At 47.5% G+C, this 13,091-nt stretch overlaps 1 protein-coding gene across 6 annotated transcripts in view; it reads left to right on the top strand.

Moving 5' to 3' along the window:
* Window positions 1-13,091, top strand: part of ehbp1 (EH domain binding protein 1) — a 118,822-nt gene that overhangs the window by 85,805 nt on the left and 19,926 nt on the right. For 5 of the 6 annotated variants that reach the window (XM_027017819.3, XM_027017818.3, XM_081722281.1 and 2 more), the window contains 3 exons: window positions 1,736-1,874; window positions 3,118-3,215; window positions 4,970-5,096. In XM_027017819.3, coding sequence (XP_026873620.2) covers window positions 1,736-1,874; window positions 3,118-3,215; window positions 4,970-5,096 — 364 coding nt within the window. The remainder of the gene's footprint in view (window positions 1-1,735; window positions 1,875-3,117; window positions 3,216-4,969; window positions 5,097-13,091) is intronic. The other variant, XM_081722280.1, reaches the window with a different exon arrangement.

Here is a 13,091-nt window from a genome sequence, read left to right as displayed (position 1 = left end):
CACAATTGTATCCACTGCGGTAATGATTATGGTGATAACAGATAAAAGTGGGGTAGATCTCAACGAGGGGATACCCCCGATATCTGCCCCAGCCAGGGGTGGCAGGGGGGCACAGGGGCAGGTGTGGAGATGAGGGGGTGGTATCAGGGCTTAGGGGCTCTTGGCCCTTGGGGAGCTGGAGGAAGCCTAGCGGGGCTTTTAGACTTGAAGCTGGTTTGTTTTCGTGAGAAATTAACATGAAGAGAATTAGACCAGGTTAAAGGGCACTGTGGCAGTCTGTCTCTGGAGACTGGTGCTGGCTGCCTAAGAGAGGGCTAACAGGCACGCGCACGCAGGGTGTGTTAGAGGAGTCTCGCTCTGAGCATCAGGTCTGTGCTTGTACGAATCTTGTAAGCAAATCCAGCACATTTGCCTGTCAGATTTGTGCATGGGTCCAGATGAACCATTAATGGTGTTTCTCCTTTCAGTGAAGGGTGCGATTTGGGTTGACATTGCAGTGCTCTTTATTTCTGCCTAAATGTTTGCCCCATTGCATTGCTCATGGTAGAGTTTTCCATGCCACTTCTGTGACACCGTCAGGAAGAGCTTGCTAATTAGCCCAGGAGTTTGTTGGTTAGCTGAGGAGCTGAGGCAGGTGTGTTCAGAGCAGGCAGGTGTGCGGGGCAGGTCTTCCAGTACAGGCTCTGGAAAACTACAGTACACCGCTATTCGATACATCCAGTCAAATGAGACTTTTGTTTTCTTTGCCATTTGGTCCTCACGTGTGACGAGGGTGATTCTGGAACTTTGGACCTTTGACAGCGACTTTCATTGGCTGATGTTTTACCTAAGAACAGGTTTTTTCGATTGGCTGAGTGACCGTATGAACGGGTGCGACAGTGTTGGGTGCTGCCGGGAGGGTGGGGGAGGGGTGGATAGATGCCAACAGTCCCGCTAGGCCTCAGTGGACAGCCACCAGAGAAAAAGCTTAATTACTGCAGGGTTTTGAAAAGTCATTATTTAAGAGTAAAGGCTTTCTTTTTCTCAGCGTGGGTGTGTATGTGTGTGTTTCTGTCTGTCTGTCTTTATTAGCCAGTCTTGTTCTCATACACACACCAGTGAGTTAGCGTAGCACGCTAACAATGTTTCTCTCCTTTTGCTCTCAAGCTGTGGAACGTGTTCGCTAATTGCAAACTTTATTAGACGTTTCCCTTTTTTTTATTCTCGACGTGAGCGAGCCTTGTTCTGCAGGGAACGAGCCCTGTCGTTTCGCTTTCCACTCCGGTGCCATTTTGGGGCTGACTCATAATAATAACAAGGCCTTTCAGTATGGGGTTGATAGGGCTATAGCACGGCTGCCTCCCGCACACGGGTTTGCCTCCAAAACAATAGCGCTTTTAATTTGCATAATCTGAATATATTTTCTGGCTGTGGTTTCGTTGAAAGTCATCTTAATTGCCTTCTTACTTTCTGCTGCTGAGGTAACGCAGGCCAGAGAAGAAACACAGGTTTCCTCAGCACTTCATAATTAAACATTTTTTTTGCCTTGTGTTTAATTTGTTCCTCCCTTTAATGTAAACCTACTGTCATTTCTTCTTTTTTCTTTCGTTTTCTCTCCCTTCCTGTTTTAATGGACACTTAAACAAATGTGTCCAATTTGAATGCTGTTATTTGAATGAACATATCTCATGCTTTTTTTTTTTTTTTTTTTTTTTTTTTTTAAGTAATGTTTCTCTTCCTCTCCTGTAATGTGTAGAGCACTGTTGAGGACCTCAGGGCAGAGCGGCTGCGCAGAGCATCCGAACGCCTCCGCAGCACTGTGGTTTTCAGCAAGGAGTCTGCCGTGCGCAAGACTCAGCTCAAGTCCTTCAGCCAATACATGGAGACCAGGCCAGGTGAAGCCCCGCCCACAAACGGACATGACTTTCCCGCCCCCTGCACTGCTATACCTCAGCTCCAACATGCACACGAGGACTCCATACATGTAGTCCCCATAGGTGTGACGCCATAATACAGACTGTATAGACACACAGACTCCATAGACAGAGAGATTCTATACACAGGGTCCATAGATGTAAAGACTCTACGCACACACAAAAAAAAATTCATAGGTGTAAAGATTCTATACACACAGACTCCATGGACATTGGGACTCCATATGCAGACTCTGTAAACGTAAAGACTCCATACATACAGACACAGAGATGTAAAGACTTAGCCTGCTCATCTCTGTGCTGTGTGTAGTTAAAATAAATGACAGGCTAACCACCTCCTTCTAATTTTCTGATCGGTTAATAGAACTGGACTGTGTTGAAATTTTTAGTCACTCTTTACAGAGCCCAGCACAGTCACGAAAACCTTTGTTTTCTCATAGCTGCTACTTTAGTTATAGCTTTCAGGATGTATACAGTTTAGCCAAAGTGTTCTTTAAATAAACCGCTTACAGCAGCTTTAATAGACTTCACATGCACACGGGGACAGGTTCAGGCTCGCGGTATGCCTAAAAAAAACCCCAAAGTCAGTTCTCTGGCTTTGCACATGCAGTGCTGAGTTTATTGTCCTTGGCAGCGTAATCCAATGAGCAAGCTGCAATTAAATCTTGTACTTCAGTTCATGAACAGCCAGGTGAGTTATTCGAGCCTCAAGGGCGGAAGTGAGAATACATCTGCACACGCCCTTAAGTCTTGGCCCCGCCCTTCTTGGCATTGGTCACATAACTAACACACACTGTCTGTCATGACACGCCCTGCGGTCTTGGCCCCGCCCTTCTCTGCGTGGGCTACATCACTGCTGTTCTTTCAGTCACGACGCGGGGGCAGACATCACCGGAACTGTCCGGCTTGCGCACGCACACACACACACACACACACACACACACACACACACACACACACACACACACCATACACTCCTAGCAATATGTGAAATAAATGGGTGTGCTCTGGGTACTGGATGGATATGTCTCAGGCACATTTGACATCGGTTCTGTGTGTTCGACTGGTGTGACTGTAAGTGGTCCTAACCAAGAAGGCTCTCCACAACAGGAAATTGCACTGTGGTTTACGTCACTGTACTACGGTAAAGGTGTAAATACACTCTCTCTTAACCCCCTCTCCCTCCACACCCCCGCGCTCACAGAGGTGCGGAGACAGAGGTCAGTGCCTGAGGAGCTGAAGTTTGTGGGCGAGGAGGGCGGAGGACAGGAGGCAGAGGGACGCAGGACCATGGACGATGAGGTACTTCCTGCTGCTTTTAATTCTACTGCCTGCTTCCTTTCCTGATTCTCATGATAAATCAGGGATGACACATTTCACTCCAGCACCATCCCTCTCTCTCTCTCTCTCTCTCTCTCTCTCTCTCTCTCTCTCATACTCACACACACACACATACATACGCACTTTTTTTTTTTTTTTTTTTTTTTTTTTTTTTTAATACTGATGCCGATCATTTCTACCTTTAAGCCAGAGACACTCTGGCTATAACAAATTAAACTGCACTGATAACTGTCCCATCAGGAATATAAATAGTGAGGGGAGGGTGGGGGGGTTCTTCCTTTCCTTCTCTCTCCCTCACCATCTTTCACTTTCTCTCCCTCCTTATTCATAGGAAGAGAACTTTATTACATTTACAGTTAAACACGGGGTGTGGGTGGGTGTCTGGTACGGCACGTGTATGTGGGTGGGGGTCGGAGTGAGTGTGTGAGTGGCTGTGTTCGTCTCGGGGGCGTAAGAGTGTGTGGATGAGCGAGGGAGAGGCTTTGGGAGAGGGTGTTTGTTCGTGTGTGGCAGTGTGTGTGTGTGTGTGTGTGTGTGTGTGTGTGTGTGTGTGTGTGTGTGTGGAGACCCAGGCAAGCCCTCTCTCTGTGTGGGGGTTAATGGGTGTTGAACCCAGCCATTACCCAGCTCAGCCAGAATTACCCTCCCAATGATGTTTGCATTAATATAATATATATGGTAATTTCTGGCCTTAATTACAGCGGAGAGGGAGCGCTGATCATGTGTAAAATTGATTTTGGGGAGGAGTGTTCTGATAGAGCTGCTGGAGCTACCCGCCCTGTGATGGACGGCTGCACCAAACCCACCAAAAACTGCTGGCTAGCAGGAAAAATAGTGCTCCTTCCTCTCTCTCCATCCTCTTCCTCTTTATCTTTCTCTCCTTCTACTCCCTCCCTTCCTCTTTCCTTTTCTCTGTTCTGCTTTCCTATTAAAATGTGGCATATCAGCTGCGTGCGTGCGTGCGTGCGTGTGTGTGTGTTTTGTGTAATTTTGCAGCTGTCTTTAAATTGAGAATTTAAATGTATCCACTTTTTCTGCCCTGTTTGAGAGAGAAGGCGGGATGAGTGGATGTAGGGAGAGAGAATAAGCTGTGTGTGTGTTGCTCTGTCTGTCTCCCCTTACTGGTGTCCTGTTGAAGAGCACACTGACCCTTCTCACTCTGTTACTGGAGTCTGAAAGTGTGTGTGTGTGTGAGTGAGAGAGAGATGAATGAGTGTGGTGCATGTTTAATACTATAAAGGTAACCAATGCATTGGCCCCACTTAAAGGGTAGACTGTAGATTCCATCAACCTTAGTGCCACCATAGTATCCGTGTCATTACTTAGATGACATCATTTTTTTAAAAATAGAAAATAGCAAATGGAGTGCAATGAGCTATTTAAAAGCTCAAAAGAAAATGTCTAAATTATATGTCTAAAAAAATGTCGAGTTATATCTAAAATGTTTGTAAGAACACCACCACGTAGTTACTTTGTACGAGTATTTTAAAAATACAATTAGCCAAAAATGAAAATGAATGTAATGAATATCAAATCTTTTTTTTTTCTTTCCCGGTTGTTTTAAATTTGGAATTTGGAAGTGTTTGTATGTTCAACGTGACACTCATGCAGTGATGATTAACCTCACGTCTTTCTCTCCTCCCTTCTCTCTCCCTCTCTCCCTTTTTCCTTCACTCTTCCCATCTCTCTCCCCCCCATGTTTGTTCTTGCCCCAGCAGAAAGCGTTCAAAGACACCAGTCAGTATGTGGTAGGGGAGCTGACGGCTCTGGAGAGTGAGCAGAGGCACATTGACACTCGCGCGTCCTGCGTGGAGAAGCGTCTTCGCTATCTCATGGACACAGGTACCGCGCCCAATTACGCTGTAAACAGTTTTGGCAAATTGAGCGTTCACTAACTCTTATGGAGTTTGGGAAGTGGGCACGTTTGAAGCCGATGTGCCCGGGCAGAGGCGGGCGGAGCGGGGGGGGGGCTAAAGGGCGGTGGTGGTTGGGGGGGGGCTCTCTGGGCCGCGGCGATAAGCAGAGCTTCGCGGGAGCCGATAACGGCCACTGATAGCGGCCGCCAGCCGGGCGCTATTGAACAGAGCCCGTGCAGTAGAGCGCAACATGCCTCGTATATCTGGCCTGCATTGATATGCTGTAGCGGAGAGAGGGAGGGAAAGAGGAAGAGAGGAGAGAGATGGAGAGAGAGAGGAGAAAGAGGGAAAGAGAGGGTGGAGAGAAGGAAGACAGAGTGGAGGAATAGGTGTGGAAAGCAGGATATGGTGGAGGGGTGAAGAGGGTTCAGAGCAGAGGATTGTGGGGTGGGACTGGGGCTGAAATAATGCCATACACATAGATACATGCCGGTGCACTTTCTCTAAAACACACATAGATGTAAAGAGGATCCCTGTGTGTGTGTGATTTTTCTGCTGTTAAAGTGTGACGTGCAGCTCTGGGCAAGGAAGGAGCAGTGATTTCCGCTCCGCCGCTGAAATCGGAGCCCAGGGTTCAGCCACAGAGCCACTGATACTAAACAATCATTTTTCCAACAAGGACATCCTCTGACAGCCAGAGAGAGAGAGAGAAAAGGAGAATGAGGGAGGAAAAATAGATGATTGGGCTCATGTGGTTCTTGGTTGGTTACATCGCTCCGATATCAGAACTCTCTCTCTCCATTTTGTGTTCGCCATCCCCTACACCCGCCCCATCCCCCACCCCGTCATGGTCCCACCCTTCCGTTGACTGTCAAGCCTGTATACTCCAGAGGCATTGTGGGAACCTGGATGGGCTTTAGACTTGGCTGCGATATGAAAAAGCGGAAGTTGGCCGCATAGAACACCAACCCTACGCCCTCAGATACATCTGCACATGCTCACACTTCTCAGAGAGCATGAAGGCGTGAGCAGGCGAGAGACAGACAGAGGGAGGGAGGGAGATGGACGCATGTACCTGTGCGTATGGCATGCCGACCTGCGTACTCCGCAGCCCTCAGATTTGGAGCGTGAGCAGGTGTGTGTACTTATGTGAACCGTGCATGTGTTTTTGGACTGTGGGCTTGTGTCTGTGTGCACTACGCCTACCAACCGTAATCCTGCAGTGATGTACAGGTTAACGCAGCAGTGCGGTTATACCAAAGAACTGCCCTCCAGTGCACTCCGCCCACTTAGCCCACAGCACAGTTAATCTTCCTAATGGCCAGAAACCATCCTCTTTAACTAACTCCTAATGCACCGAGAGATTCATAATTATGATCTCTAATTATAGAACAGTGATGGTTTCCTCCACTTTGATATATTGGCTCTGCGTGACTTTGTAGAGGAAGAAAGGGGAACAGCCCAGTGTGTGATTGCCATGGCCGTCATACGTGGGCTGGTTTCTGGGTGACTGTAGGCATGAGTCCATCGCCCAGTAACCAGAGTTGTGTGAGAACTCTGTGTTAGCTGCAGAAAGCTTCATAAACTTTAAGGTGCATTAAATCTCACATTTGTGTGCTTTGTACATTTACAGCATTTAGCTGACACGTTTATCCAAAGTGACTTACAATTATGACTGAATATTCAACTTGAGCAATCGCGCGTTAAGGGCCTTGCTCAGGGGCCCAACAGGGGCAACTTGGCAGTGGTGGGGCCAGAACTGGATCATTCTGATTACAAGTCGAGTACCTTAACCACTGAGCTGCCACTGCTTCGTAAAGTGTTGAGATGCGTTAAAGCTCATGTTCATCAGCTCTGTAAAGTGTCTTTAGGTTGAGCTGCGTTAATGCACTTTGTAGAGTAGCATTGTTCGATAAGTTTGATTTTAAAAGCTAATGAAAGACAGCACTGATGGTGGGCAGAGCTATCAATGAATGACAGCATGGCTGCAGCTATGGGAGCCAGTGGGCCACTGAGAACTGGGTACATTCTTGACATTTCTGAGCAATTACAGAAAAGTACTATTGCCGTGTGTGTGTGTGTGTGTGTGTGTGTGCGCGCGCATGTGCGCGCACGCTCGCAAGTGTATATGTGCACGCACGTGAGAGTGCGTGTATGAATGCATATGTGCGGTTGTGTGTATGCGTTTGTGTATGTACATTTGAATGTTGCAGTGTAATCTAGGATCAGCTGTGTCCGTGTGCTGGGTATAATATGAAAGCCAGACACTGACTCCAGACCAGTTAGAGAGGCAGCCTATCGGGTCTAGCCTGTATTACACATGCATGTGCAGAAGATAGATAGGGCATGCTCAGCCAGGTGTGGGTGTTCCAGCACAGGTAAGCCCATGTGCGTGCGCGTGTGTGTGTACCTGTGTGTATAAACCTGGGAGGACACACTTTCACTGCTGAAGACAGAAAAGCTGAGCTTTCTGATGGATAAAGTTCCAATTGATCATTGTTTTACCAGCATGAACTGTGTGACCCTGCAGGAGAGGGAGAGCAGCAGGCATTCGTCTGTTCATAAACTAACCCTTCATTCAATATCCATTTATTTACTTTATTCATCTATTAAGGAGCGTTATATGTGGGATAAGTGTAAACGTGTAACTCCTTCCCATTCTCTCTCTCTCTCTCTCTCTCTCTCTCTCTCTCTCTCTCTCTCTGTGTGTGTGTGTGTGTGTGTGTGTGTGTGTGTGTGTGTGTGTGTGTGTGTGTGTGTGTGTGTGTGTGTGTGTGTGTGTGTGTGTGTGTGTGTGTGTGTGTGCCCTGCTGCTCTCCCCTAGATTAAGCACACTGCTGAATTCAGTGCCGCTGCGTCGGCTCCCCAGAAGAATTCACAGTAATTGGGCTGCTTAATTTATTTACTGGGCGCAGTTCACAGCACATTAGAGAATGGAGATAATTGAACAAGAATTGTCAAGTGTCTTCTGATATCAGACACATTACAGAAGGGAGCATGCATAAAAACTCCATTTCTATGCAACCATTGTTTATGGTAATTAAGTACACAGATTTATTCCTTGGTTGCCTTCCAAGCTTATGGCAACCACCATTGTTGTCCTCTATTAATATGTAATCAGTAAATAGTTTAATTTTCTAATCTGCAGTTGGAGAATTCACTTTCTAACAACTCTTAATTATGGCAGCACCCCAATGATGTGGGCACCGACGAACTTGCTGTCCGTAAACGGGGAGGCGGAGTTTTCCCCATGGGGGGTGAAGTTCGCCCCAGGGAGGGGGGCGTTCTCACTGAAACTCCTGCTTAATGACCTTATTTGTGCACCAGAGAGAGTACGGCCCTTTTACACCCCCCACCCGCTAAAAGAACTCAAATAAATGAATTAAAATGCTTCAGAAATGCACCCTACAGCCACAAATATATTAAACACTCCTAATATACTCATTTTGTATTATCATTTAACCATTTGATATTCTCATATTTTTGATAACTATATCAATTTTGAATGATTTGACGGGGAGAAAAAAAGGAGACATTGGTGGGTGGGGGTCTATTCACCTTTGAAATTGTCAGTGTGTTGAACCACTGTAGGTGTGAGTGCTGTATTGAAATTCTGGTATTGAGGCGTGTGGGAAATGTTATCGGTGCTGCTTTTGATACTCTGCCAGCTGTCTGAATGCATGTGCCTGAAAATCACCACCGCTTCTACGTTTATGCACACATATGATTTTCAAATTACCTTATAACTCACAACAATGAGCGCAATTATGAAAATAATGGCATTTAAAGTCACTGGCAGAAGCTCAGACCTAGAGAGCACTCGATAAGGCCGATAAAAAAAAAACAGTCTGAAAGGTAAAGGGACGAGTTTGAGGTGAGATTAACATATGTTTAAAAATTGCACGCGAGCCTGATAAGACTGATGCAGCTTTTATTTCACCCTAATCCCCCTTTTCTCCCTCTTCAGGCCCAGAAATTCATACAAGACAGATACCCCTGGCCCAGAGAGCAAGACAGATACCCCTAGCCCAGAGAGCAAGACAGATACCCCTGGCCCAGAGAGCAAGACAGATACCCCTGGCCCAGAGAGCAGGACAGATACCCCTGGCCCAGAGAGCAGGACAGATACCCCTGGCCCAGAGAGCAGGACAGATACCCCTGGCCCAGAGAGCAGGACAGATACCCCTGGCTCAGAGAGCAGGACTGATGCCCCTGGCCCAGAGAGCAGGACAGATACCCCTGGCCCAGAGAGCAGGACTGATGCCCCTGGCTCAGAGAGTCAGACAGATACCCCTGGCCCAGAGAGCAGGACAGATACCCCTGGCCCAGAGAGCAAGGCCGATACCCCTGGCCCAGAGAGCAGGACAGATACCCCTGGCCCAGAGAGCAAGGCCAATACCCCTGGCCCAGAGAGCAAGGCCTATACCACGGGTTCTGAGCAGTGTTTCTGTGGCAGTGTTTGCACTGGGATTTATAACTCCCTGCTTCTGTAACAGTGTTTACACTGGGGTTTTCAATTCACTTCTGCTGTAGTGTTTACACAAGTGTTTGGAACTTCAACAGTGTTTACATTCACTCGGGGTGTTGGACAGATATCATTGGGTCAGTGAGAGGAAGGTTCACCCATGTCATCCTTTGCTACACTGCTCAACAGACCTGACGCCATGGGTAGCACAGAGTTGTGTGTCGTTCATGCAAAAATGGCTGGGGTCTGTAATTCACTTCTGCTGTAGTGTTTATACTGGGGTCTGTAATTCACTTCTGCTGTAGTGTTTATACTGGGGTCTGTAATTCACTTCTGCTGTAGTGTTTATACTGGGGTCTGTAACTCACTTCTGCCGTATTGTTTACAATGGGGTCTGTAACTCACTTCTGCTATAGTGTTTACACTAGGGTTTGTAACTCTGTTTTGCTGTGGTGTTTACACTGGGGTTTGTAACTCTGTTTTGCTGTAGTGTTTCCACTGGGGTTTGTAACTCTGTTTTGCTGTGGTGTTTACACTGGGGTTTGTAACTGTTCTGCTGTAATGTTTACACTGGGGTTTGTAGCTCACTTTTGCTGTAGTGTTTATACTGGGGATTGTAATTCCTCTGCTTTTCTCTCCAGTGTGAGGGCTGATGTAGGTCTGAGTTTTGCTTACAGAGAGAGTGTGTGTGTGTGTGTGTGTGTGTGTGTGTGTGTGTGTGTGTGTGTGTGTGTGTGTGTGTGCGTGCGCGTGCGCACGCGCGTGTTCGCAAGTTAGTCTATGTATGCGTTTGTGGTGTAAGTATGTGTATACATGTGTGTGTTCATGTGCGTGCATGTATGAGTGTATGCATGTATATATTTGTGCATGCGAATATGCTTGTATAGTGTGTGGTTGTGTCTTTGCGTACGTGTGCTGGTATGCGTGTGTTTGCATGTATTTGTGCATGCCTGTCTGTGTATGCTTGTACACGTGTGTATGAGTGTGTTGGCTGCTCGGTGTGTAACTTCCCCTCTGTCTGCCTACAGATTTAAGCTGGCCTACGTGAGGAGCATGGGGATCTGTCTCTGAGCTCCCGCAACACAAACAGCCAGCACAGCTCTAAGTATATTATCAGCCGACTTCTTTCACAAACGTATTGCTAAAGAAGCTTAACATTAATTATTGTAACTTTGGGAAGATTACATCCACCGCAGGCTTGTAAGCGGTGGCATAGTCCTCTTGACCTCCTGTGCAAGAGCTTAAAGACACAAGAATGGCATTTCCCCAGCATTAATGGGATAACCAGTCTAATCTTTCAACAGTAAGAGAGGAAAAAGTGTTCTGAGCATAACACCCGCCGTTTGCAGGAGGAGTTTTGTGATGTCTCTCGTCATCAGCGGACATTAGTTTACATCACTGTATTACTGCGAATTCTCTCTCTCCTTCAGTCTTTCTCCCTCTCCCCCACCCATCTCCCTCTCCCTCTCTCTCTCTCTCTCTCTCTCTCTCTCTCTCTCTCTCTCTCTCTCTCTCTCTCTGGGTTTGCATGCTGCATTGGTGCCTTGTCCACTCTAATTTCAAAGACCAAAGACTTCATCTTGCCTCCCTGCCGGGACTGCGGGCCAGTGAGCAGAGAGTGAACTGTGAGACAAACGCAGGAATGTTCCTGTCAGAGGCCAGGGCCAGATCAGGGGGAGACTGCCTCTTCAGACCAGACTTAATGCTGGACTTTGTCCCACCACTTCAAGGGCTGGTTAACATCAGAATGGTCCATTTTCAGCTGGGGCGTCTTCTTTTTTCCCTTTTCCTATTTTCTACCTTTGTTTCACTTTCACGACAGAGCTTGTAATTGGGTTTCCGTTCAGCTTGTTTCAAAATAATTTAACACCTCCCCACTTTATTTCTCTTTGGGGCTGCGTCTTTTTGGGTTGTTTTTTTTTTGCTTGTTTGTTTGTGTTAGGAAAAAAATGCATACTTAGTGTGCCTCCAGAGAGAGCAAGAGAGAATGGCCACTCGTCAGCCTTATGTAATCTCCAGCACCGTTTGTATGTTGAAGCAGCGAAAACAGTTTAATTAGTTAAGTGGCACTGACTTTGTGCTCTGAACCCCCCCCCCCCCCCCACTCTACACCCCCCAGACTTACCCCTCAGTCCCATACCCAGGCCCACACTGGCTTTTCCCACATGTGAGGAAGGTCCCCCCCCCCCCCCCCTTTTCTTTCTCCTTTCGGTCTGGTATCAGCTTTTCAAACATTCTTTAACAGTTGGATGAAAGGGGATTTTTAGGAAGATTAAGGAGCAGGATCCTCCAGGCATTGTCTGAGAATCTTCAGATAAAGCGTGGCGGGTGGATGGAGCTGGTGGGAGGGGCCATGGGGAGGGCCTGTTGGGTGCTGCTCCTCTCCTCCACTTTGAGAGACGTGTCATTTTCATCCCCCCCCCCCCCTCTTTTTTTAATAACTGCATGGAAATTATGATGAGCCTCCGTTGTTCCTCCCCCAGCCCTTCTCCCCTGTCATATCCTTTTCTCTCTCTCTCGCTCTCCCTCTCTCTCGCTGTCTGCGTTGTTCGGCAGCCTCGTCGTCCTTTTAAATTGTTGGTGTGAAGTTAAGTTAAATGCCGCTGCGACTAGCACGGCGGGTAGTCGGCGATAGCCCTGATTAGCATTCTCCAAAAAACGCAGGCACAGTGACGCCGCTCATTCTAATCTCCCCTTTATTGAAGCACCTCGAGGCCTTTTCATGGGCCGCCCCTCTGTCTGCCCGCAGCCAAGGCTTTCAGCGTGTCCCCCTGCAAAGCCAGCGTGGCATGGGCAGACGCACACGCCGGCCGTTCCTCTCCCCTCCTCCTGCCTGCTCTCGCAGCTCCTCTGGGCCCACACATGGCTTTATTTTCATCTTCATCATACAGGAAATTTGATCTTTTCCTTCTCCTTTGATTTCTGAAACGCTCTAGGGATAGTAACACTCTAGGGACCGGCTACTGGTCACAAATGTTATCGTCAAATATGATTCAATTAAATGATATTTTTGGTCTTGCCGCTTAGATTGAAATAGGCTAAACGGAGTCACGAGCCAGTTTCCGTGTGTGAAGCGGTATTTGCATAATTGATCGTTATTTGGTTTACAAATTGTCCATTGACAACATAATTGAATTTTAGCAGTGCAGTAAATTAATGGACCTTTTCATATGGTAACTGATTAAGACACACTTTACAATGAGGTGCAGTGACGTGGGGGTCGGCCCGTAATTAGGGCTTTGACATGCTAACGGCCGGGCCGTGCTACCCGGGTATTGTGTGTTTGCCTTTGTACGAGACTCACTGCTGGGGCGCGCTCTGTCACCTCCGCCGGCCCAGCCCCTCTTCTTCTGCATGCCGCAGCAAGTGAGCGGCAAGCCGTTCCAGCCCCCTCCCAGCCAATAGAAGCACAGTTTCTAGGCTATTGTTGTGCTGTTAGCTGCTAAGTAGGGAGAGATGGAGAGATAACGAGGGAATGGGGCTCTGTACTTACAGTAGGGAGGAGCCCCATTATCA

The sequence above is a fragment of the Electrophorus electricus genome, chromosome 10 (assembly GCF_041902795.1).
Source record: "Electrophorus electricus isolate QZ-2024a chromosome 10, ASM4190279v1, whole genome shotgun sequence".
NCBI lineage: Eukaryota > Metazoa > Chordata > Actinopteri > Gymnotiformes > Gymnotidae > Electrophorus > Electrophorus electricus.
Note: the sequence above shows the minus strand (reverse complement) of the source record. Positions and strands in the feature narration are given on the sequence as shown.